Source organism: Sceloporus occidentalis, unplaced genomic scaffold, assembly GCF_023333645.1.
Source record: "Sceloporus occidentalis isolate IW3139 unplaced genomic scaffold, rSceOcc1.0.p SCAF_1, whole genome shotgun sequence".
In the NCBI taxonomy this organism is placed as follows: domain Eukaryota; kingdom Metazoa; phylum Chordata; class Lepidosauria; order Squamata; family Phrynosomatidae; genus Sceloporus; species Sceloporus occidentalis.
Window position 1 is genome coordinate 165,794,494 of NW_028316981.1, and position 24,333 is coordinate 165,818,826.

At 43.3% G+C, this 24,333-nt stretch overlaps 1 protein-coding gene across 1 annotated transcript in view; it reads left to right on the forward strand.

Annotated features, from left to right (window-relative positions):
* The window catches only part of NFE2 (nuclear factor, erythroid 2), a 27,817-nt gene continuing 3,484 nt past the window's right edge, over positions 1-24,333 (forward strand). Inside the window, exons 1-3 of the mRNA XM_089481034.1 lie at positions 1-324; positions 12,961-13,042; positions 19,192-19,404. Coding sequence (XP_089337160.1) covers positions 12,992-13,042; positions 19,192-19,404 — 264 coding nt within the window. The 5' untranslated portion in view covers positions 1-324; positions 12,961-12,991. The remainder of the gene's footprint in view (positions 325-12,960; positions 13,043-19,191; positions 19,405-24,333) is intronic.

Consider the following 24,333-nt stretch of genomic DNA (forward strand, 5'->3'; position numbering starts at 1 on the left):
TGCTGCCACGCTACCACCACTGGCGCTGTGGTTTCCCTGCCCCTTGCACAGGGGCGGCTCCTGTTATGTAATATCAGCAGCCCCCAGTGAGGCGGGGCACAGACTGTACAGCTCTGGCCACCTGGAGTGTGTATGGGAGCAGCAACAGTAGAGATGGAGGCACCCTGAAGGCTCTTAGCAACCTGGCCTGGAGAGGGGAACATCACTCACCTCTGGGGAAATTGGGGACCTATTCCCCTGCATCTCCTGGGTGGGAAAGCATTTTCTTCCCCCTGCACCCCATCCCAAGCTGCACACCTGGCTAGCAGCTAGGAATTCCTGCAGGTAAGGGACTGTGCCACTACCTGAAAGGGTACCATTGTTCCTATTCCTCTTAATGGAGGAGGGGGGTAATTTCTGTCTCTGAATGCATGGCTGGGGAGAGGGGATGGAGCCTGAGTCAGTGCTCTCAGACTGAATGATTCATATTTCCAGGTGAACATTTAAAACTGAAGGCATGGCCATTGCCCTTTTGGGGCCAAGCATCACCTTTGAAATCTTCCCTTAGGAAGCAAATCCTGGTGGAATGTGGTCCCTGGCTGTAGACACTTGTTCCATTTCAAGTCCTTTTCTCTTTGCTGTTTATTTCTTGACTTTGCTAGGAGGGTCTTGATAACCACACATAGTCCCAAGTAATTGTTGTGCATGGGTTTGTGTTTGTATTCAGAAGTACAGCTGTGTCTTTCTCCCAACAATCCAGATCTAACATTGAGGTATATATGAGTTGTGTTATAGTTGATCCATAAATACGACTGTGTAATATGGAATGACAAAAACAAGAAAAGTAGTATGTATCACTAAAGCCCTTGCGTGTACATTCTTGTTGTGTGCATCAACAAGAAGCCTGAGAAGCTGCGATAGGAAATGGTTCCAGCAGAAGAAAACAACTGGAGAAAAAAAATATTTGCCTCACATTTGACAATAATGGCATCCACATTGTGCATATTTATGAAGTCCTTTTCATCTTACAGTGTAAGAGGATTAGGAAATACTAGGGGGAAAAACACTGACTTTCAGACTGTTACAGTATTGCATAGTTGGTAAATGTTGCTTTAGTATTCTGAGGAACTGGGCAGTGTCATCTGTGGTGAACCACCCAGCACTTAATTTGAACCCAAGCCTTAGTCCCAAAAATCTGTTTTGGCTGAGAGCCTGGGGACATGCATGGTGTTTGAGACAAGGTGGTGCAGTGGCTAAAACATTTGGTTTGTTGTAGGCAGCTGAAATTCAAAGCCTTTTCAGCCCATGAAGCACCATCAATGGCCTTGTCCAGGTTATTCTGAATAATTACTAGAGGTAGTCAAGTGGTGTTCATTTAGTCATCTGTTGAGATGTCCATCTTTGCCAAGAGACAGGGGATACTGTGTATTGGTTTATTCTGCACTGAGTATGAAAGTGGCTGAATTACACTGCAATTTTTTGCAAAGAGGTTCCGGTTTTATTTCAGAAACCTGCAAAATCTATTTAACCAGAGGCAGGAATTGTACAGAAGTATGTGGATTCCAAACAAAGCCTCTTTCAATTAATTTTCAACCTTTGTGAGATCTAAAGCTTGTCTCCAGCCACTATCCCCTTGGCCAGTGATGAGGAGAAGCCAGCCCCTTGAATTTCTCAGTTGTCTAAATAGCTGCAAGTGTATGCCATTTCTTATCTGAACCAACATCCTAAGGTTGTTTTATTAAGCTAAAAAACAAAACAAAACATTCTGAGCTCCTTGGTAGAACGGCAGGATGAAAGAAATTAGTATCTTTGAATATGTTTAGTGTGCCTTTCCTCTGCTCATCCACCCCACCCCCACTCTGGCATTTCAGATGTGCAAGGCTATGGACTTTCAGGAGGATGTGAGGTTTAGCGAACTCCTTATTATAAGGTGTGGGAAGGAGGGGTGAACCGATTATGGCAGGCATATCAGTCTGCCTTAAGAAAGTTGTATGTTTTAATTAGTGGTAATATTACTGGTAGTAGAAATCCAAGCCAGCATGCAGAGAGTCCTGTGTTAAGGTGAAAATTTTTAGCTAGAGATATTTGGTTTGGTTCTTATTCTTTTATTTCCCTGAGCTGGGCCCCTCTGTCTTTTCAGTACTACTGGATGGCATTCCTCTCTACTGCAGGGTGATTTGCTCCTGTGTAATGTAAAGGTATTGCCGTGTGGATCCTTCCTGTGCCCTTGATTTCCAGAATGGCAGCCAACATCTCATAGGAACATAGGAAGCCACTTTATGGTGAACCAAGTGGTCATTGCTTCATCTATCTCAGCACTGTCTGCACTAACTGGCAGAAGCTGTCCAAGCAGGAGTTGTGCTGGATGTGCTTGGAGAGACCAAGGACTGAAACTCTACTGCTAAGCTATAGACCTTTTCTTCAGCTTCACTACCAACTTGTGGAATCATGCTCTATCATGAAACCGTGCTGTAGTCATCACTGTAGTGCAGCCAATGTTTTAAAGTCCAACTCATTGAGGAGGCATGTGTTTAATGGGCCAGCTGGAAAGGATCAGCATAGGAATTTGCCATCTTCCAGGCCAGACTGTCTAACTCCGTATTCTTGACTCTGTCTGGCACTCATCCTCTTGAGGGTTCCAGTGGGACATGTGAGAGGCCTTTCCTATCATATGCTACCTAGGCAATGTGGTCATGAGGTCATAGTTAGTTGTGTGGGTCTGATCCAAGGAATCAGCATGTTATCAGGCCCACCTACATAGTTGCATCAGTCACATCCATTCTCCTGCAGCATATGATCATTGCACCACACTGAGGTTATTCCATCCTCACCTCCTCCCAGCTTTGCAGCTGGGCATGTGTGAGAATAATATTTTGCACTGAAATGCCTCTATTCTAAATCTTGAGGCAATAAATTCCACCTCTGCCACCTTGGTATACAGTAGTCATGCTAGCCAGGGGATTCTGAGTATTGTAGCCTACAAATGTAACTTTCCCACACTGCCTTCTAATCTCATCTTCTCTTTATATTACTAGTTAGCTAGATGCCTCTATAAACCCACAAGGAGGACATAAGGGTGATGGCCTTTCCATGCTGCTGGGAGCAGGGATGTAGCTCCATGATAGAGCTGATGCTTTGCATGTATTATTATTATTATCATCATCATCATTATTATTATTATTGCTGTTCTTGTTTTATATCCCACTTTAAAAACAAACATAATTGGGACTCAAAGTGGCTCACAATTTAAAAGTACTATATTATTTGCAGTATTAAAACAAGTCAGCTTCAATAAAATAATAAAATACAATTTTAAAAGATTTTAGAAACTTATTACAAACAGTTCAGTTAAAACAATACAGCACTCCCAAGTCTGTTCTTTAAAAATTGTCTGCTTTAAAAAGCCTTTCTGAATAAAAACCATTTTAGCCTGCTGACAGAAGGACAAGGGGGGGATCCATTCTGACCTCCCTGGGAAAAGAGTTCTAAGGCAGCGGCTCTCAATCTTTCTAATGCCACAATCCTTTAATACCGTTCTTCATGTTGTGGTGACCCCAACCATAAATTATTATGTGTTATGTATAAATACCGTATGTTTTCTGATGGTCTTAGGTGACCACTGTGAAAGGGGCCATGACCCACAGATTGAGAACCGCTGGTCTAAGGGCAGCCACCAAGGAGGCTCTTGTGTCCCCACAAACCATGATTTCAGTGGTGGTGAGAATTAAAGAAAGGCCTCTCCTGATGATCTCAGAGCCTGGGCTGCCTCATACAGGGGGATACTCTTTGCCAGATAGCCTGGTACTGAGCCACATAGGGCTTTATAGGCCATAACCAGAATTTTTAAATGTGCCCGAAAACAAACTAGCAGTCAGTGGAGCTGTTTCAACAAGGATGTAGCATGAACTTGGTAACTGATAACCCAGTTAACAGTCTGGCTGCAGCTCTTTGGACCAGCTGAAGTTCCTGTACAGCATGCTATAGTAGTCCAAACATTATATAACTAAGGTGTGTTCCACTGTGGCCAGCTCTGATATCTTAAGAAACAGGCACAGTTGGCTCACAAATCTTAAATGTGCAAAAGCACTCCTGCCTACCACAGAAACCTGAGCATACAGTTTCAAAGCTAAGGCTACTCAAATGATGAACTTGCATGTAAGAAGGCCTCAGGTTCAATCTTTTGCACCTCAAAGTATTAAAATAATCCTTCCTGAAACCTTGGAAAGGTGCGGCCTGTCAGTGTTAATAATGGTCCAATTGCCTACTTGGAATAAGACAACTTCTTATGCCTCTAGCTACCACCTTGTACTCCATTTTACACTGCCTCTGAACAAAGAGGCTCAGTTCCTTTATTGCAGCTAATGATGACTTTTCTGCTAATACAATCCCCCTTTTTTTTTAAAGCCCTCTAAACAGAGCATCATCAGTACATCTTGTGATAATGAATCTCACCAGTCCAGTCTTGTACAATTTTGGATCTGCAGATGTTGTTGGACAACATTATAGCCCAACAATGTCTGGGAATCCAAGGATGGGACAAGCCTGATTTACTCCTTCACATATGATCACGTTGTGCCCTGAAAGCATCTCACGACCACAGTGCAAATTATTGTTATTTGGTTTCAAGATCTGGTAAACAGCCTATAAATTTGGAGGTTTTACTTAGGTTTATGAGCGAGACAGCTATTGATAGAATTGGCATCAGCCATCAAATAAAGTATTTAATTTGCCTGGTTCATTGTTTGGGGGAAACACAAGGAACCAATCAAGGGATCCAGTAGTTTGGAAACTGCTCAAGACATAATAATAATAATAATAATAATAATAATAATAAATTTATTTATATCCAGCTTTTCAGCCAAAGGGCTATCAGAGTGGCTTACAAATTGTTGATTAGACATTTTTATTTTTAATTCATAATTCTTCATGTTAATATAATTTCTTCTCTCCTTGAAGCTGTTCAAAAAAGCTCTGGGTGTGGTTTGTCTCTCTTGTGCAACATCCCAAATGGAGGGCAAGGAAATTGCAGGGCTGACCTCATGTCGAAACGTGCACAGGGAGAAAAAGCAAGGGGTGAGAAGCGATAAGGAACCACAAAGAGGGGATGGAGGAAGAAGAGGCGACTGTGTTAGCTTTCAGATCCCTGGGGCTTCCCAGAATAGCAAGAACGCTAGGCTTCCATTTCCCTGGCAGAAGGACCTGCTAAAACTAGCTGTTTGCCACGGTTTAAATCAATTACTCTCAGCCAGAATTTAATGGCTTGGTGATAGCACTCTTATACACCAGAAAACTTACACTGCTAGACCTAACATGCAAAATTTGGGAAAGCTGCATTTTGAGAGACAGCAGGGCCCAGAATTCTCCAGACACTGGTGGCTGTGGTGACTTTAGCAGCTGTTATCTGAACTACTAACATTTCCAAATTCCCTTGTGAGATGTGTAAACACCATTTGACCATTTGATATTTTTTACTCTTGACTGCTAGGGTCTGTCCAAGATCTGAGGCAGGAATAAGTCTTCCTCGTCACCTGTTGCCTTTTTTGTTATACAGTATTTTCCACTCTGCATCTGGAAATGACAGAGATTGGATTTAGAATGTTTTGCATGCAAACCACATGCTGTGCTGCATGAGCTACATTCCCTCCAAATTGTTTTACAGATGTTACACTCAGTTAGTATTCTCTCTCTCTCTTCCCATAGAACCTTGGGTATTATAGGACCTGAACAAACAGGCCAAAATAAAGCTGCTTCAAGTCACTTTGGAGGTATGCTGTTTAAATAATGCATGCATCCTAAGAGGCCAGAAGCTACACCAAAGCCATACTCCAGTCCTAAGGACTGGAGCGCACCTTTGGCGCACCTTCTGGCATCTTAAAATGCATGTGTCATTTACTGTAAACAGCATACAAGTGACCCAAAGCAGCTTTATTTTGGTCTGTCTGTTCAGGCCCACAGTTTTGTGAAGAAGAGGCGGTGGTGTTCCAGGGTGTTTTAAGAGATCAACTCCCAGCAAAATACAACAGCAAAGAATACCATGGCATCTTAAAGTCTTCCTAGACTTACTGTGGCATCAGCTGTGGTGGGCCATAGTCCATTACACGGACCAGTAGTGAATTCTGGCCTAGGAAAGCTTTAGGCCACAATATGCTTGGAAGACTTTTAGTCTTTGCTGGAATTTACAGTGATAGCTGAAGTGGTATGAGACCGATATAAATTATGTGAGTAATTTTCTTCCTACCACATGTTTGGCATTCTTCTTAGCGGAAAAGTGAGGACATGTATGATAAATCAATTTTGTGAGTTTCTTAAATCATCCAAACATGAAGAGCCATTGTTGTTGCTGTTATTGTTGTGTGTTATTCCTTCAGATTTCAAACAAAATGGGCCAGAATTTTTATCAGTTCTGTTATGCTATTCTGTAGATTAATGCAATGCCTTGAACTAAACCAGTGCTTTTAAAAAAAATAATAAATCTCAGACTAATGGGCTTGTTTTAGCACAGTCTTTTTTTTTAGTTCTGTCCATGATGCCACATGGCTATACAGTGCCCAATATCGTCCCCGATCAGAAACTCACAAGCAGAATCTGTATGCAGAGAGATCATGTAGCACCTTTGAGTTGAGGATGTAGATTTAATTCTATGAGAGCTCATGCTGCCAACTTCTTTCTTTCAAGTAGTCTCAAAGGTGCTGCAGGATTTCTGTACATACTGATTCTACAGTCTAATATGGCTATATCTTTGACTTCTATCACAAGCAGAAGTGAGCCAAGTATGTTGCTCTATAGAGATTTCTGCTTTTTCTGTTTCTTTTAACAATGGGAAAATAGGGAATTCTTGGAGAGAAAGTACTAACAGAGTTGCACTGGGCATTTAATCTTTCCCCAGTTTTATTCTGAAACCCACCCAGTTCTATTATGCTCTGGCAATAACATTTTTAAAACTGGGGGAACAAGTACAGCAAAAGTTAGTTGTGATACAGGCTCTTTAGTGCTACACAGTTATAATGCTATTTGTTATTTTTGATTTAGTTGATTTATACCCCACCTTTCTCCCACAAAGGGAATTCTTCAGAGTTGTAGCACAACACTCAAACCACTATACCACATTGGCTCTCACTGATCTCTGCTTATTTATATTCTGCTTTTCTACTCCAAATAGTGATCAGTGTAGCTAACAGCAATACAAAAGTTGAAATAATGGAGGTCTTGCATACAAAACTGGTGTTCTGCCCTTACTGTTCTTTCTCAATTGAAAGCAATTAAATGGGACTTAAGAGCTGGACTAAACCTTACATTGCCAAGAGGAACCAACTTTCTTGCAGTAAATTTCCCACCTCAGCCCACAATTTTAAATAAAATAACATGGGTTGAGACATGTTGACTGTCCCAACTCTGGCACCCTCTCAGTTTTATATAGGAGGGAAAGGGCACTCGCAATGCCTCCAGTTCCTGCATGTAAGTCTATTTAAAAATTATTGCCACTAGGATCTGCATGGAGAATATTGCAGAGTAGTTGACCATTTACTCACATTCCATTGATTGCAATGGGAATCAGTCATCGCTGCTGTTACTGGACTGTTTGGTTTCCCCCACTCCTCTAGCATCAGATACCAAAGTGTACTGCTGCAACATCCCTTCACAATAATTGAGATGACCAGACTCATAACAATAATAGAGCTGCTTCCAAGTAAATTAAATCTGTCAAAATGAATTATAGTCACTTTAGCTGTTTAAAGTTTAGCTCCAGTTGTCTTTGTATATGATTGGGGGGAAATGTTCTTAATATTGAAGCAGATACATATGTTAATATGGTATCATTTTTGAAATTGCATTTCTCTAGTGTAAGAGGCAGGGACATCACTGGGGGTTGCAGGGCATGTGAACTGCACTGGATAACACCTCAGAGGTGGGTGTCTCCTGATGTGCTGGTGGAACAAAGTGTCTTTTGGGTCTGACATTCTACTGGTTGGGTGGGGAAGGGAGTCTCCATCCTTTGCTGTTTGGAAAAGGCTGTTAAATCAAGGAGGAGGGTATTAAAATGATCTGCACTGGATGTCAAATACACTAGGTAGGTCATTGGTAAGAGAGCAGGGAGAATGCCTTTTCTGTACAGAGCTTGCTATCTGCAATTTTTATATGGTCTCTTTTGCAGGCAAAATAATTGGTTATGTTTAGAGTGTTTGCAATAGTCTTTTTACAAACAGACAGGTGAAGCAGGCACTGGGATACAGAAACAAGTGCATACGCCATATATGTTCTACAGTGTAGAACGTTCAGACTAGCTGCAAAATACTTATCCATTCACAAAAAGGAGCTTCTGATTTCAGAAAAAAACCTTCCAGGAATTTTTATTTGGACACTTTTATTTAGGAACCTTCATTCCTTCCAGAAATGAAAAGGGTCATTTTATGAGTGGAAATATGATTCCATGAATGATAACTTTGGAGCCAACTGGAAAAAGCCAAACAAGAGAACTCTGAAGACTTATGATTGGCATAGTACCATTATCTCCTGTATAATGTCTGGGTATTTTTGCCCTATGAGGCAAAGACCAGCCGTGGGTTGGTGAGGGATCTCAGTGCCTGAAGGCCTTCCTCCAAGCATCATGGTTGTGGTCCTCTTTCTGACATGTTCCCTGCTGAAAAATAAATCAACATTTTAAAACAGATGTGGGGAATTGACCCTCCAAATGTTTTGGCCTACAATCTCTTCAGCCTCATCCTGTATACCCAATAGTAAGAGATTATAGGAACCATAATCTAAAACACCTTGAGTGTGCAAGGTTTCTGCCTTTCTTAAGGTTTTGTTCACAGGTCTCCCTTGTTGAGTCTTGTGGCATGGGGCTATCCAGATGTTATATCATCACCTTTCATTGGCCCTGCTATTATAGCACAGTATAGGGGCATGGAAAATACCCACATAAAAAGTGTCTCCAATCTTTGACACACCACTCCACTTCTTTCATGCATTCATCGTACGCCCAAGATTTTGCTGCCTCACACATAGCAGCAAATGCATATACACACCAAATTTAAGTTGCATAATATGAGGTGTAATCATTTGGGTGTTAGACTAATACTCTGGAGACCAGAATTCAAATCCCACTCAGCCATGGAAATCTACTGTGTCATCTTGTGCAAGTCACATATCATCAAGCCCAGAGGAAGGCAATGGGGACCCCCCTTTGAACATATCTAGTCAAGAAACCCCCAGGATATGTTCGCCTTAGGAAACATCTTGAAGGCACACAGCAGCAACGACAAAATACCCTAAGGCCAGCCAAGATTTTTGGCACCTGAGGCAGAAAATCTCCCAAGTGTTTCTCCCCATCCAGTGGCGTCTCTAGGGTTGGTGTCACCCGGTGCGGTAACTCATGGTGTCACCCCCCACACACACACTGACCACCTCCAGTTTCACACCATACAGAATCCTTAGTAATTCTTTTTTGCACTAGCGTTACTTGTAAATCGTAATTCCCATATACCACTGAATGTAATGCTAATGGTTGTGACATAAACAACTAGCAAAATTAAAATTATACCTTCAAATTACAATATCATATGCACATCCTAAATGTCTTTACATACACATAGTGAAGATTTGGTTAAAATGTGATGTTTTTAAAGAAAAGATTAAAGGAATATTTTTTAAAAATTTGAAACTTGAAATTTTAATTTAAAAAATATCTGGGGCCTCTTCTTTCTCCTCCCACTGAGCTTCCCCCGACTCCCCCCATCTCTTAAAGCATTTAAAAGGGAAGCAGATGAATGCCACAGTCCATTTCTGGCAAAAGGTAGGTGGTTGAGTAGCAGTGGCGTCACCTGGTGTGATGCCACTGTCCCCATGCATGGGACAAATCATACAACAATAACAAATAAGGAACAATTTGCTTTTCTTTCATGACACCTATGATCAGCTGTCTATGGCAGTTGCCTTGCTCTGCCCCATGGTAGGATTGACCCTGTGTGTAGTCTTCAGCACAGCTGCTGAAGCAGGCCCATGCATCTGGACTGTACAGGCTGGAAGCATAAAGAGCCCTCCCGATTCTTGCAATGCTGGATACATGACAGAAAAAAAGGTCACTCATGCTTTTAAATCACAGTATTTTAAGTTTCCATATATATAAGTTTTGTTGCTGTATGCTTTCAAACCATTTCCAAGTTATGGTGACCACAAAGTGAACCTATCACGGGGTTTTCTGGGGCTGAGACTGTTTGAATGGCCAAGCGGGGAGTCAATCCCAGATCACCAGAGTTGTAGTCCAACCACTACATCACACTGGTCTCATCTATAAATTAATACACACAAATTTTATGCAAGCCTTCTTACCTTATTTTGACAATACATCCTCCCCACCCCATTTCTTTTAGTAATGTATATGGGGCCATCCTAATGCTCTCTCTCTCTCTCTCTCTCTCTCTCTCTCTCTCTCATACATACACAATAAAACATGCAATATAAATTACGCAAATGTGCCTTATTTCTCTTGTGTTGCATAACTTATTCTGCTTTTGTTAATCAAGGGTAGTGGTGTGATCTCCACCCTTAACCACAGGAAATCTTATTCAACAACTCTGGCTCCTGAAATTTCACCAGGCATTATCCACATACTTCTGAACATTCTTTTTCAGCCATATGAACTAGTAACTTGCTCCATAAGTAAATTGGGAAAGTTGTAAACAAAGCAGGGAATTGTAAACTAAGGATCTCAGGAAACTACACCTTGAGGCTAATTTCACATCCTTTGGCTTTTCTGTGTTTCCATGTGATCACCAATACAATTGGTCTGACCACCAATATAATTCAGCTTGGTATCCCTGCATCACTCTTTTCCAGTTCAAATGGATCAACTCTTGTGTACTGTGAATCTTTTTAGAGGTAAACCCAAAAGATCTTAGAGACAACAAACCTTGCAAGAGGTAGAAAAAAGGAATTTTTTAGCTCTGAGCAGATGCTAAGAGGAATGTCTCTTCTCTGCACTGTCATCGATGATATCAGAATAACCCTGAGCCCATTCCCATTCTTATGCTGAGATATTGTTCTGTGTTCCAGAAATTTTCAATAAATGCCTGTTAGTAATAGACAACATTGTGACATGCTGTTCCCCACAAACAAAATAAACAATTAGATAAATACGGCAAAGGCTGCCCCACCCTGCCTCAGAAATAGCTGCATTTCAGCAGTATCTGATTCTGACTTTATGACTTCTAACAGAAGTCTGTCCACCTGACGCAGAATCAAGACTGGCCCTAGATATCTAGGAAAGCCAGATGGATTGGCAATTCAAAATTACTCCCACACATCAAAGTGGGAAAGTTTCCTTCACCACCCTGGAGGCATCAGGCTAGTTTAGGTGGCTTATGCCAGGCTATGTGATATTCACCGCTCCATTTTCTAGCAACCAGGGAGATCAGGACCAATGGCTGTATGGCTGCAGCATCTGTCACCTAGTGTTGCCAGTTGCAACACTAAAACAAAACTCAAACCATTCCAGTGCTTTCAAAGGTTTTGTAGAAGACGGACTTCAAGCAGGTGTTGCTTGTCTTGCAGCCAGGCCCTAATGACATTCTTTCTTCCATGCACCCATTAAAAGTACAGGAGCCATCTCAAGTTTTCCAGCTGGCAACTGTGAGATGTCACCTCAATCTGACTATTGATAGGGCTGGCCCTGGTGCAAATTGTGTGGTTGCTGTTGTACATATACATAACCACAACCTGTTTTCCAGGCTTGTGTTTATGGGATAATTATTTAAGATAGTTCTGTAGACACATTAAGACAATGTGCTCCAAGATATTTTTCCATCTTAAAAGACATTACTATTCAGCCTGTGACACTCAAGGGAAAAGCACTTTGAAATTTGTATGGGGCGATGTATATTAAACCATGACCTCCATTCATGGTGAATATAGGAAGCTACCTTATATGAACAGACTGTGGGCATATCTAGCACTCTACAGGTGACACTGACTGCTAATAGCTCTTCAGTTTTTAACAGAAAACAAAGACATAACTGAGAGAGAATACATACTCAGTTCACTTCTTCAGTTGCCGCCCAATCCAAAATTGACTATCCAGTCCTCATGGAAAGGTTGCTCAACCACCAACAAGCCAAGCTTCTCTTTGTTGCGGAAGATGTAGTATAGCTGAGCTATCAGTCATTTATGTCTGATCTCTGTGTTTGCTTCATGTTGACATTTGCCCATTCTCTTTTAAATTTATTTTTGTAATTTTAGCTATCTGAGTAGCCACCCTGAGCTTCCAGGCAAGACTTCTGTTGTATAGTCAGTATATATTTTTCACAGAAATTGACAGGAATAGGGTGGGGGAGTGAATACTATTAAGCATTTTTAATTCTCTCTTGTTTGCCCATTGCTTCTTCCATGTTCTTTTATCTCACCACAACATTTAATAGAAGAAGGAAACAGAGAATAACTTCCCTATGCCTTTTACCTAATAGTACCTGGAGACTTCCATTTGGAATCAACGCCAGGTAGCCAAACTTTCTTAGCTCCTCAGCCCATTGAGAAACCCCAGAACAACAATGATATTGAATTTGAGATCCTTTATGATACTCCCTCCCAACTTGTTAAGTTTGCAAGGAGATAGAAAATGTCAAATAAAATCTCAGAAACAAGTCTACCTGGATTTAGACTGTTTGCTCCAGAACCTTGCCCAAGAATGAAATATTAGAGACTGATGGATAGTTATTCAGAAATGTAGGATCCAGGGAAGCCTTTTTTCAGTAACAGCCTCACCACAGCCACCTCCTATGTATTTATCTGTAAATAAATAGACATTTTTCTCTTTCCAATTGTTCACACACCTTGAGTGGATCTGTACCCAGTCTCTTATCACAATGTCCACCAGTGAGAGGCTCACTTCCAACCATCCAGTTGCCAGAAGGGGAGGGGAACAGCTCCCACCCTTTCCAGGGCAAGCTCATGGCAGCTGATAAGAGGACTGTTATCTTTCTCTTGCAGGAACAGAGTGGGGACCCTTGTGGCTTCATGAATGTCTGATCCAGGCAGCTGCACGCTGCAGATTCACAGAGTCTGCTCTGAGGTAAGGGTGTGTGTGTGTGTGTGTGTGTGTGTGGAGAACAGGGCATGAGGAGCTTATCAAAGACCAAATGGGCCCAACTACACCAAACTTCTTGGGCTAAGAAAATGAGAACAGGATTCTCCAAAATTAGCCAGTAAGAGAAGGTCACTGGTTACCACTCAGTGCTGCAGTTAGCTTTTTCTGCAGATGTTGGGCCCACTGAAGCTGTAGAGGGGTATTGGCATAAGCACATTTTTTTTTCTCTTGCCATTCACTGCCTTAGTGCTCATAGCATATTTCACATGTACACACACCTGCACATGTGCCCCGTTACTGGAATTATATGTATTTTAATGCTGAATCTTTACAAATGTAACCATGCATGATTCAATAAACTGGTTGCGAGAGCCAAGGACTTGAAAACTTCGTCCTTCCAAGAACAGTTCAGTCAATGTTCCTATTTGTAAAGGAACTGTCTTAAGAGATATTAGAAGATATTATATTAAGAGATTTTTTAGAAGTGTCAGGAGACTTGAGTCTTCTTATTGCTCTACTCTAGAAATTTTAGCATACTCCTCCATGGGCTTTGTTTAGGGTTGCCATAACCCTCCTGCCGGCGGGACATTCACGGTTTTTCACCACTAAGGGGCGTCCCTGCATGGTTTCCTCCTTGACTCCCGGCCGCCACCGCAGTGTTGCCAATCTGGTGACTTTCACACCAAAATGGGTACTTTTCAGAGCCTTTGGTGTGATTTTGGTGGTTTGTTTTAATGGTAATTTTGAGAGTTGAAATAAGTTCCAATTATTTTTATTCAATTAGGGCTACGTTTTATTGCCATATTAACATTACAGGGACTTTTCAGGGATTTTGACTGAATATTTGGTGAGATATGGGGGGGATTCGGTGAGTTTTGGCCAAACGTTTGGGGAATTATCTTCGAGGCTTGTTGGCAACAGGAGGTTGCCAGACTCAGGAAGAGGAGCTCCTCCTCTGTTTGGTCCCAGCAAGGCAGCAGGGGGGAGAGGGCCATTTCCTTTGGCACCGAGGAGAGGATGATGATGAGGATGATGATGAGGAAGAGGAGGAGAAGGAGGAGGTGCATGGCCATTTTCAATATTTATTTTGCCCCTGTGTATTTTTTCTAACTTTGGCTGCCAGGGCTCAGTGCTCTGGAATTCTGGTGTCTGTGAGGCATTTGGCCTTCTCTGTCAGAGAGCTCTATTGCCACAATAAACTACAATTCCCAGGATTCCATAGCACTGAGCCCTGGCAGTCCAAGCAGTGTGTTTTGGACACAGATATCCTCCTTTTGTGAGTTAATGAATGAATCCAGTCCCTAGCCTTTCTATCTCTCTCACACACTGCAGGAGTAATAACCCACTTTGAGACTGCTTTAACTCAATGGTAAGGAATCCTGGGAATGCTAGTGTTTGGGAGACATTGAGACTTCTCTGTCAGAGATGGCTCTGACGCTACAATAGACTACAATTCCCAGGATTCCCCAGCACTGAGCAGTCTCAACCTGGGCCATTTCCTCAGTGTGGATGCACCTGGTGAGGAATTCTGGGCACTGCAGTTCAACTACGTTTGGAGGGTTATGGGACTCCCTGTCAGAGATAGCTCTGGGGCCACAGTGTACTACAATTCCCAGCATTCCCCAGCACAAACCCAGGACAGTTAAGTCACTCTCGAACTGGATTCTTTCCTCAGTGTGGATGCAGCTTTGGTGAGGAACTCTGGGCATTTCAGTCCAGCATTGTTTTATTTCTGCAGTGTATTTTGGACCAGAGACAAGGTGACCAGACTCCTCCTCCTTTTCCAGGACATGTCCTCTTCTGTCAAATATCAAAATGTCCTCCATTTGGATCATGGCTAAGAAACATGCATTTATATTAACATTTTAAAAAAACCATCAATGTTTTTCACGTGCCCTCCATTTATTAAAACTGTGTCCTCCATTTGAAAATGTTGTCCTACATTTGTCCCAGTTCGGAGGTCCTGACTTATGGCAACCCTAGCTTTGCTGGACTTGAGTCTTCTACCAAACTAGGCCTCCCAATATCCCTATTTGCCTGGTCTGTATATTCCAGATGAAAGGTCAGTGGAGGTAGAAAAACACAAGAGAAATTTTTAGAAAGACCTCTGTGCCATATCTCACATCCTCCCAAGATTTTACAGATTAAAAACTGGGACCTGGCTAGCCAGGCAACCTCAGTGTGTGGTCAAGATGGTAAAAGTAATTAATGAGGAAGAACAGACAAGCTAGGCGAGGCTGCAGCAAGTTTACTTTTATCTGAGCCACCTGGGAATGGCAAGAGTCCATCTCTCCCCTCCTCTCCTCCCTGAACTCAGTTTGAGGCAATTCAAATCAACTGATGTCATACCCAGAAGTTATGAATCCAGCATGACAAGAAATAGGAGGGGATATAGTGCAATAGAAGTAATTTGATGTGGGGAAATAGTGCTATAATTAGCTAGAGAGAAGCACGAAGGGAGGGAAGCAAGAAAGGAGGGGGAATTTGCTTGGGACAAAATGCAAAGCGGGGACGAATGGACAATGACAGGGAAGAGTCTTAGATGTTTATCACACTATACTCTTAAAGTGCTACTATTCCACTTTGACTCCTCTAGCTGCCTCCTGTTACATTCTGGTATTGGCAGTTTTAAGGAGTATTTAGAATTCTCAGGCAGAGAACTTCTCTGCCTGAGAATTCTAAATACCCCTCCTTAAAACTGCAAATCCCAGAATGCAACAGGAGGCAGCTAGAGGAGTCAAAGTGGAATAGTAACACTTTAAGAGTATAGTGTGATAAACATCATAGTTTCTGACTCTGTTAGCTTCCTGAGGGAAGACTTGATGGTAAACAAAACAGCATTATTTTCTGGAAGAAATGAATCAGTACAAGAGATGGAGGAGTTGGAAGAAAAGTGGCAGGTTTAAAGAACCCTTTGATGTGGGGGAAAGTGCACTTGCTGGCTGGGAAAAGGTAGGGGGGGTTTAAGAGAACACTTAAATGTTGGCTGATTTGGGGACAAGTCAAATCTGACACTATCACATCCGTGGCAAACCACTATCTTGGATTCCTTAGTTAATTTACACTAATATGTTGTCCGCTGATAATAATAAATAAATAATAAAATTTTTATTTATACCCCGCCCTTCCAATGATCAGGGCGGCTAACAAAATGCACCAAAGTGCAAACAAGATACAAAATTAAAAACACACATTAACAACAACAACAATCCTTAAAAACAATAAAAAAACCCCTAAGCCCAACCTCACGGCCACGAGAGAGGAGGGAGGAGGGAGGCCCACAGGATGTTTAGTCGGGGAATGCCTGATTAAATAGGAAGGTTTTTAAGCCCTTCCTAAATTGGGCCAGGGTGGTAGATGAGCGGAGCTCCGTGGGCAACGTATTCCAGAGGGCTGGGGCAGCTGTGGAAAAGGATCTTCTGGCAGTAGCAGCCAACCTAGCCCCAGGCACCTTCAGGAGTTGCTGCCCAGATGTTCTGAGGGTGCGAGGCGGAATGTACGGGGAGAGGCGGTCCTCCAGGAATCCTGGGCCCAAGCCATTTAGGGCTTTGTAGGTGATAACCAACGCCTTATATTGCGCTCGGAAGCGAATGGGCAGCCAATGGAGATCTTTAAGCACGGGTGTTATATGGCTGGTCCTGGAAGCACCAGTGACCAGTCGTGCTGCCATGTTCTGCACCAGTTGCAGCTTCCGAGTTTGGTATAAGGGTTGCCCCATGTAGAGTACGTTACAGAAATCCAGTCTCGAAGTTACCAGAGCATGTACAACAGTTTCAAGGTCCCTCTGAGCCAGGTATGGGCGCAGCTGGCGAATCAGCCGAAGCTGATAACAGGTACTCTTGACCGTCGCATTCACCTGAGCAGTCAGGTGAAGGGAAGAGTCAAGAAGCACCCCCAGACTGCGCACGGAGTCCTTCACGGGGAGCGTGACCCCATTCAGGACAGGTGGAACCACCGTCATTCCTGGTCCAGGGGAACCTATCACTAGTACCTCCGTTTTTTCTGGATTAAGCTTGAGTCGGTTTTCCCTCATCCAGCCCATTACTGACTCCAGACAGGCCACGAGAGGAGAGACGCCATCCCTGGTCACTGCATCAGTCGGAGACATAGAGAAAATAATTTGGGTGTCATCAGCGTACTGATAACCCCGCGCCCCATATCTCCGGATGATCTCTCCCAGCGGTTTCATGTAAATGTTAAATAGCATGGGGGACAAAATGGCTCCTTGAGGGACCCCAGTATTAAGGGCCCGCTCGCTGGAGCACACGTCCCCCAGCTGCACCATCTGGGACCTCCCAGAGAGGTAGGAGCGGAACCACTGGAGCGCAGTGCCCCCGACTCCCACCTCAGCCAGGCGCCCCAGAAGGATACCATGGTCTATGGTATCGAAAGCCGCTGAGATGTCCAAGAGCACCAACAGGGACACGCTCCCCCTGTCAATGCCCAGACGGAGATCATCGACCAAGGCGACCATGGCCGTCTCAACCCCGTGACCCGCTCGGAAGCCAGTTTGAAATGGGTCCAGATAATCCGTTTCATCCAAGACCGCCTGAAGCTGGATCGCAACCGCCCTCTCAATCACCTCATAGCAACTGATGACAAATGGGGAGAGTAGGGAGTGGAGGAGAGAAGATCCAGGACATTTTAAAAGCAGCTGAAAAAGTGGTACAGCAAAGAATTAATTGGGACTCTACCTGCCAAATCAGGACAATTGGAAGGTATGATATCTAGCATAGCTTAGAGGTGAATGGCTATTATAATGCTGGATGGCTTTCCAGTTTTAGAGGAAGTCTCCCTGACCTACACTCTGAGCCCAACAATGGGGGTTCCTTTCACTCATTGCAGCTTATTGTGCTGCTGCACCTCCCTGGCTGCTGCTGAGGATCAATGGAAACAATGGGTAGAGAGAATGGGATGGAAAAATTGCAGGAAAACAACAGAGCTTGTATGTACCATGAGAAATGCCTTTCTGTTAATGAAAGACATCACGGGATAAAAGCCACGCAGTTCAGTGTGATGCTGTTCCAAGTCATACTGCCTCTTCTCTTTGTATGTGCATGTGTTGCCTATCAACTTAGGGCAACCCCATGCATATTTCATAGGGTTTTCTTAGACAAGGAATACTCAGAGTTAGATTTGACATTTCCTTCCTCTGAAATGTAACCTGGTGTTCCTTTGGCAGTCTCCCATCCAAGTGTTAACCAGGGCTGACCTTAGTTAGCTTCTAGGTTCAGAGGAGATCTGGTGCCTTTAGAGTATATTCCATGGGACTGCAATTATTTTTAATGCAATTTTTAAAATATGTGATTTTACTTTGTTGCTGAGTTGTTTTATTTTTTAAACAATGCGACTGGCTGAGATCCAATTGAATGCTGATGGAATTAAAAGCCCCACCAGTGTGATCAGCATCAGGCTGCTGCTGGTTGCCATTATAGCTGTGGCAGTTGGCACAGGGACTTCTATTTCAACAACAAGGTCCTAGATACTTCACTAGATGAGTATCAGAAAAGTCAGAACATTCACACTGTGTTCCACAATATGAGCTGTCCTAGCTGTTCATTTTAACCCATGGGAATTGCTTTCTTCTCCCTGATGACCTATTGGGTCATGTGACATGGTAAGAAAACATGAAATAAGATGGCATGTCACTCAAATACTATGGGTTATAGACTAAATTACTTGATCTAAGTTCCACTGAAATGAGATGACTGTATGTGGGGACTAATCTGCCTCCTTGATTTCAACAGATTTAGTCTGTATGCAAGCCACAATTGGCAAAACAACTGACTGACAGATAATGACTAAAGTCAAAAGCCGAAATACAAACCAAAACAGAAAGCTTGTGAGACAGAAAACGAAGACAAAATAGGGTGGGACACATATGTCCTAGGGAAAACCGGGCTGAACCATTTTATCTGTTACAGCCAGCACTATCACCAGTCTCCATTTTCCAGAATGCATAATCTAAATCATTTTACAACACATTAGCTAGCCTCCTCTTCTGACTCTGAGCCTAAGAATTCAACTGCACCTCCAGGTAACTCATGAGTGGAAGGGAAGTTCTTGTGATTTGGGGCATTACGAATCTGCGATGGGACCAATCTGATCCAATTGTTTTTCTTTTCACCTTGCAGAACTTGTCTGTCACGGCTGATTTCAGGGGCAGTCTGCTGGAGCAGACACTGGGTAGGACTCGGTGTGACAAAATGTCCCCTTGCCCATCCCAGCAAGGATGGCCTCGGGGTACCTTTCTCCCATTATATAACCCACTGGCAACAGGAGAGCTTGGTTCACAAGGGGAAATGGAGCTCACCTGGCAAGAGATCCTGTCTATCTCAGAGCTGCAGGTAAGCATGGGCTAGTCAGAGCGTAAATGGTGAATTTTGGGGGCAACTGTATGAACATAATAATGCTAGCCTTAGCAGCAACTTAACAAGAAGATAATTTTGCTGTGTATTGCAAGAGGTGAAGGTGGTGACTGGGGAGGTGAACAACGAGAAGAGATTGGCTCTCAGGCTAATTTTATGTGGCCTTTGGATGGATTTCAAAAGTTCCTGGTAAGTTATCAGTTCAGAACTTCTGTGAGAGCAATCTGCCCCTCACCCAGCACCTTGCTGCAATAGGGAAGAAAGGAAAAGGTGTCTGTGAGAGAAAGAGGTGTTGGTGTTGGTAGAGTGGGGAAAGGGAAATGTGGAAGGAGATGGCAGAAGCAGATAACATGAATGAATAAATTAACATATGATAGATCATATGAATGAGGATGTGGGATCTACAAAGGCAGAAAGAGGACAGAGGGGTGGCAGAAAGATAAAGGGCCCTTATCACCCCTAGAGCCTGGGTCCTATCCATGGCTGGATACAGGTTCACCAACTGTATCCCCCAAATCATCCCAAGAAAACAGTAGTAGAAACGGAGCTCTTTACCCCAGGGCTAAATGCTGCACCTGCATCCTGTTATTTTCATTTCCAGTGAGATTTGCATTTTTCTTTCCATCTTTTGTAAGCTTGAAGGATGTTGTATCATTCTGATACCTTCTGCCTAGCCTGATATTTTAAAAAAAAGATGATAGAAGCCACCTTGGACATCTGGAAACATTTGAATAATGGATTGGTTTCTTCTCTGTGTCCCTACAAACTATTCAAGTTGGCCATGCCATCCTCTTTTCCAGATGACACAAAACATTCAATACTAAACATACTCAAGTCTTATGGAGCTGCTTTGATTTTTCAAAAAAGATCTATCATTTTTGAAAACTTTATGGTCTCCTCCAGCTAGGGTTGCCATACCTGAGGACCTCCAAACCGGGAAAAATGTAGGACAAGGTTTAAAAATGTAGGACCTTTTTTTTTCTTTTTTTAAAAATTTCTTGGCCAGGAAATTAAAAAAAAAAGTCCTACATTTTTAAACCTTGTCCTTCTTCCCGGCTTGGGAGGAAGCCTCGGCCTCCTCTCAGGCCGGGAAGGGGCGCGGGGGCCGCCCGTCATCGCAGCCATCGCCGCGGTGGCAAGCGGCCTCCTCCTCCTCCCAGGCCCCGGCAAGGTCTTGGAGGACTCCGTGATCGCAGAGTCGCCTCCAAGGCCTCGCTGGGGCCTGGGAGGGAGCGTCTCCGTGGCCGGAGCTCCGACCGTGGAGAGCGCTCCTAGGCCTCAGTGAGGCCTTGGAGGCCCCCATGGGTGGTGCCATCCCTGTTTTGGCGCCAAACTGGACCGGGACTTGGTCGGCACTGCCCAAAGCGGGATTGTCCCGCCTACAGGCAGGATATGGCATCCCTACCTCCAGTCTGCTGATAAACCTCCAAATTTTTTCGGATGCTGTGTCTCTGTTAATGCTCCCAGCAGGGCAATTTAAGCTTCCTAAGGCTTCAAGCCTTTATGGAAACAAAAATGTTTAAATATTAAAAATGTCAAAGCCAAGCCTATTATGGCCTAGCTTTAAATTAGCAGAGTAGCAGAAATGTGCTTTTGTCTAACTATCCTTTCCTAGGAATTGAGACAGACTCAAAAACAACAAACACATAGCTTGTAGTTTAAAACATAAGTTTACTATGGTAATTGCTTTAGTCTATATTTACATAAAAGACTATATCCCAATCTTGATAGTGAATAGTTCAGGTGAAAAGAAATCTTCATGTCATCATCTTTCCAAAGAGGAAGAAGATGGAAAAGCAACAGTTCAGTTGAAAATCTTGAGAAAGAATCTGTTAGTCTCAAAGGGGGAGTGACCCAAAGGAGAAATGACCAAATCACATGGTTGTCTGAATGAGAGGAAATGCAGGAAATCCCTATCTATCTAAGGAAGGGGAAAGAGAATGCAAAAATCTTCCAACACGTTCCACCAGACCTCACTACTAGAGACAATATTTTGGAATCATAGAATCATAGAGTTGGAAGAGACCACAAGGGCCATCCAGTCCAACCCCCTGCCATGCAGGAAATCCAAATCAAAGCATCCCCGACAGATGGCCATCCAGCCTCCGTTTGAAGACCTCCAAAGAGGGAGACTCCACTACCCTCCGAGGGAGTGTGTTCCACTGTCGAACAGCCCTTACTGTCCGGAAGTTCCTCCTAATGTTGAGATGGAATCTCTTTTCCTGCAGCTTGCATCCATTGCTCCGGGTCCTAGTCTCTGTAGCAGCAGAAAACAAGCTTGCTCCCTCCTCAATATGACATCCCTTCAAATATTTAAACAGAGCTATCATATCACCTCTTAACCTTCTTTTCTCCAGGCTAAACATCCCCAGCTCCCTAAGGCGTTCCTCATAGGGCAAGGTTTCCAGACCCTTCACCATTTTAGTCACCTTCCTTTGGACACGCTCCAGTTTCTCAATGTCCCTTTTGAATTGTGGCGCCCAGAACTAGACACAATATTCCAGGTGGGGCCTGACCAGAGCAGAATATAGTGGCACTATTACTTCCCTTGATCTAGACACTATACTTCTATTGATGCAGCCTAAAATCGCATTGGCCTTGTTAGCTGCCGCATCGCACTGTTGACTCATGTTCAACTTGTGGTCTACTTGGACTCCTAGATTCCTTTCACTTGTTGTCTCCTTAAGCCAGGTGTCCCCCATCCTATATCAGTGCATTTCATTTTTTCGCCTTAAGTGCAGTACCTTACATTTCTCCCTGTTGAAGTTCATTTTGTTAGCTGTGGCCCAGCTTTCTAGTCTATTCAGGTCATCTTGAATTTTGATCCTGTCCTCTGGAGTATTAGCTATTCCTCCTAATTTGGTGTCATCTGCAAATTTGATAAGTATTCCCCCAATTTTTTCCTCCAAGTCATTGATAAAGATGTTGAACAGTACTGGGCCCAGGACAGAGCCTGGTTACTTCTCTCCAGGATGAAAAGGTGCCATTTGGAATCATCCTTAGATGCAGATCTAGCAACTCACTTAGATGCAGACATAGTAATGCCCTTCCCAAAGATTTGTACTTGTGTGTATATTTGAGGTCCTACACTGCATCTTCATGAATATAAACCCATTTCTTCAGATGCAGTACTGAATGATACTAAGGCCTCAGGTATACAGAGTTACACAGTTGTGGGAGCGTACACAGAATGTAGTAGGATCTAGAAAGAAATGTAGGGCAAGTGACATGATTTGCACCTTTCTGGATCTTACCACAGTCTTTCTCACTCCCACATCTTTATAAATATGCTTTATACCTGTGGCTTTAATATTACTCTGTACTGCATCTGAAGAAGTAGAATTATTTCCACAAACGTTCATGCTAAAACAAAAACCAGATAGTTTAAAAAGTGCAGCCACATTCTCACCCTCTCTTTCTCCTTTTTATTCCTTTGATACTGCAGGTGACATACAGCCATTGGACTAGTAGTTTTTGGGGCCCCAACTTCCATAAATGTATCTAATCTTTCTTTCAGAGCTGTCCAAGTTGGCATCTATGACACTTTGTGGTAGGAAATTCCACAATTCAGCAATGTGCTGTTTGGAAGTGTTTCATTGTATCTGTTATGGCTAGCACTATGCATCAGAGGAAGGAAAGCTTTTCTACACTCTCTACCCCTTAATGGTAAAGGTAGTCCCTTGACATGAATGTCAAGTCGTAACCAACTGTAGGGGGCGGTGCTCCTCTCCATTTCTAAACCAAAGAGCCAGCATTGCCTGAGGACTGCCCTGGTGGTCATGTGGCCAGCATGACTGCACCAAACACTGTTGCCTTCTCACCTAAGTGATGCCTATTTATCTTCTTGCATTTGCATGCTTTTGAACTGCTAGGTTGGCAGAAGCTGGGACTAGTGATAGGAGCTCACCGCATCATGCAGCACCTAGGCCTCAAACTGTCAACCTTCTGATCATCAGAAGTGGCATCTTAACCACTAAGCCACCACATCCCTTACTTGTACCATGCCCTGCCTAATGTACATTTCTGTCATATCTCTTGTTAGGTGCTTTCCCCCCTAAGTTAAAACATCCAACACCCAAACAGCTAACCGTTCCTCACAGGCAAACTGCTCTACCCATCACCCTTTTCTTGCATACGTATGATTGCACTGTTTAATAATTAGGTGGAGGAGAAGGAAGCACGGATTAGAGTAGCAGAAAGCTTGTCTAGGCATACAGGGGTTTAGTCCCTCTATAATGATGTGGACCGAGTCCCAGTTGTGGGATGGCAGGTATCCATTACACATAGCTGCTGCTTTAATCCTGACTCTCCCAACACTGCCCCATTCAGCACCTGTCTGGAGAGAAGAGAGGTAGGGGGAAATAGTGTACAATGGGGGATCTGTGTGGTGGGATGAATCGGCCTTTTGTTCTCAGGGGGGATATTATCAAGCCAGCCATCGTAGCCAGGTAGGCACCTGCACAGTCCACTTTAGTTCCCCATCCGCTCCCACAAACTTGAAATGTTGGATGATATGTGTGGCGGGGCAAGCAGAAGTGAATGGCATTGGAGGGGGCTGTCTCTGGAGAATTACCTTCTTGGTATGCAAAGGGATCTTGTAGCATCTTTGAGGCTGTGTGAAACAAGTTGTAGCATGAGCTTTTGTAGACATGGTCTACTTCCTCAGATGGAGTGAACGGGTGCATCTGATAGGCCAAGTCTTTGAAAACTTGTGCTACAACTTCTTTCACACAGTTAGCCTCAGAGATGCTACAAGATCCCTTTGCACATATTCCAGACTAATATGGCTATGCCTCTGATTCTACCTTCTTGGTAATAAGAGCTATGTCTGACAAATTGTGAATGGGGAGCACAAGTTAATATCATCCAGATCACAGGTGTAGCATCCCAGAGTTCAGCCCTCATCTT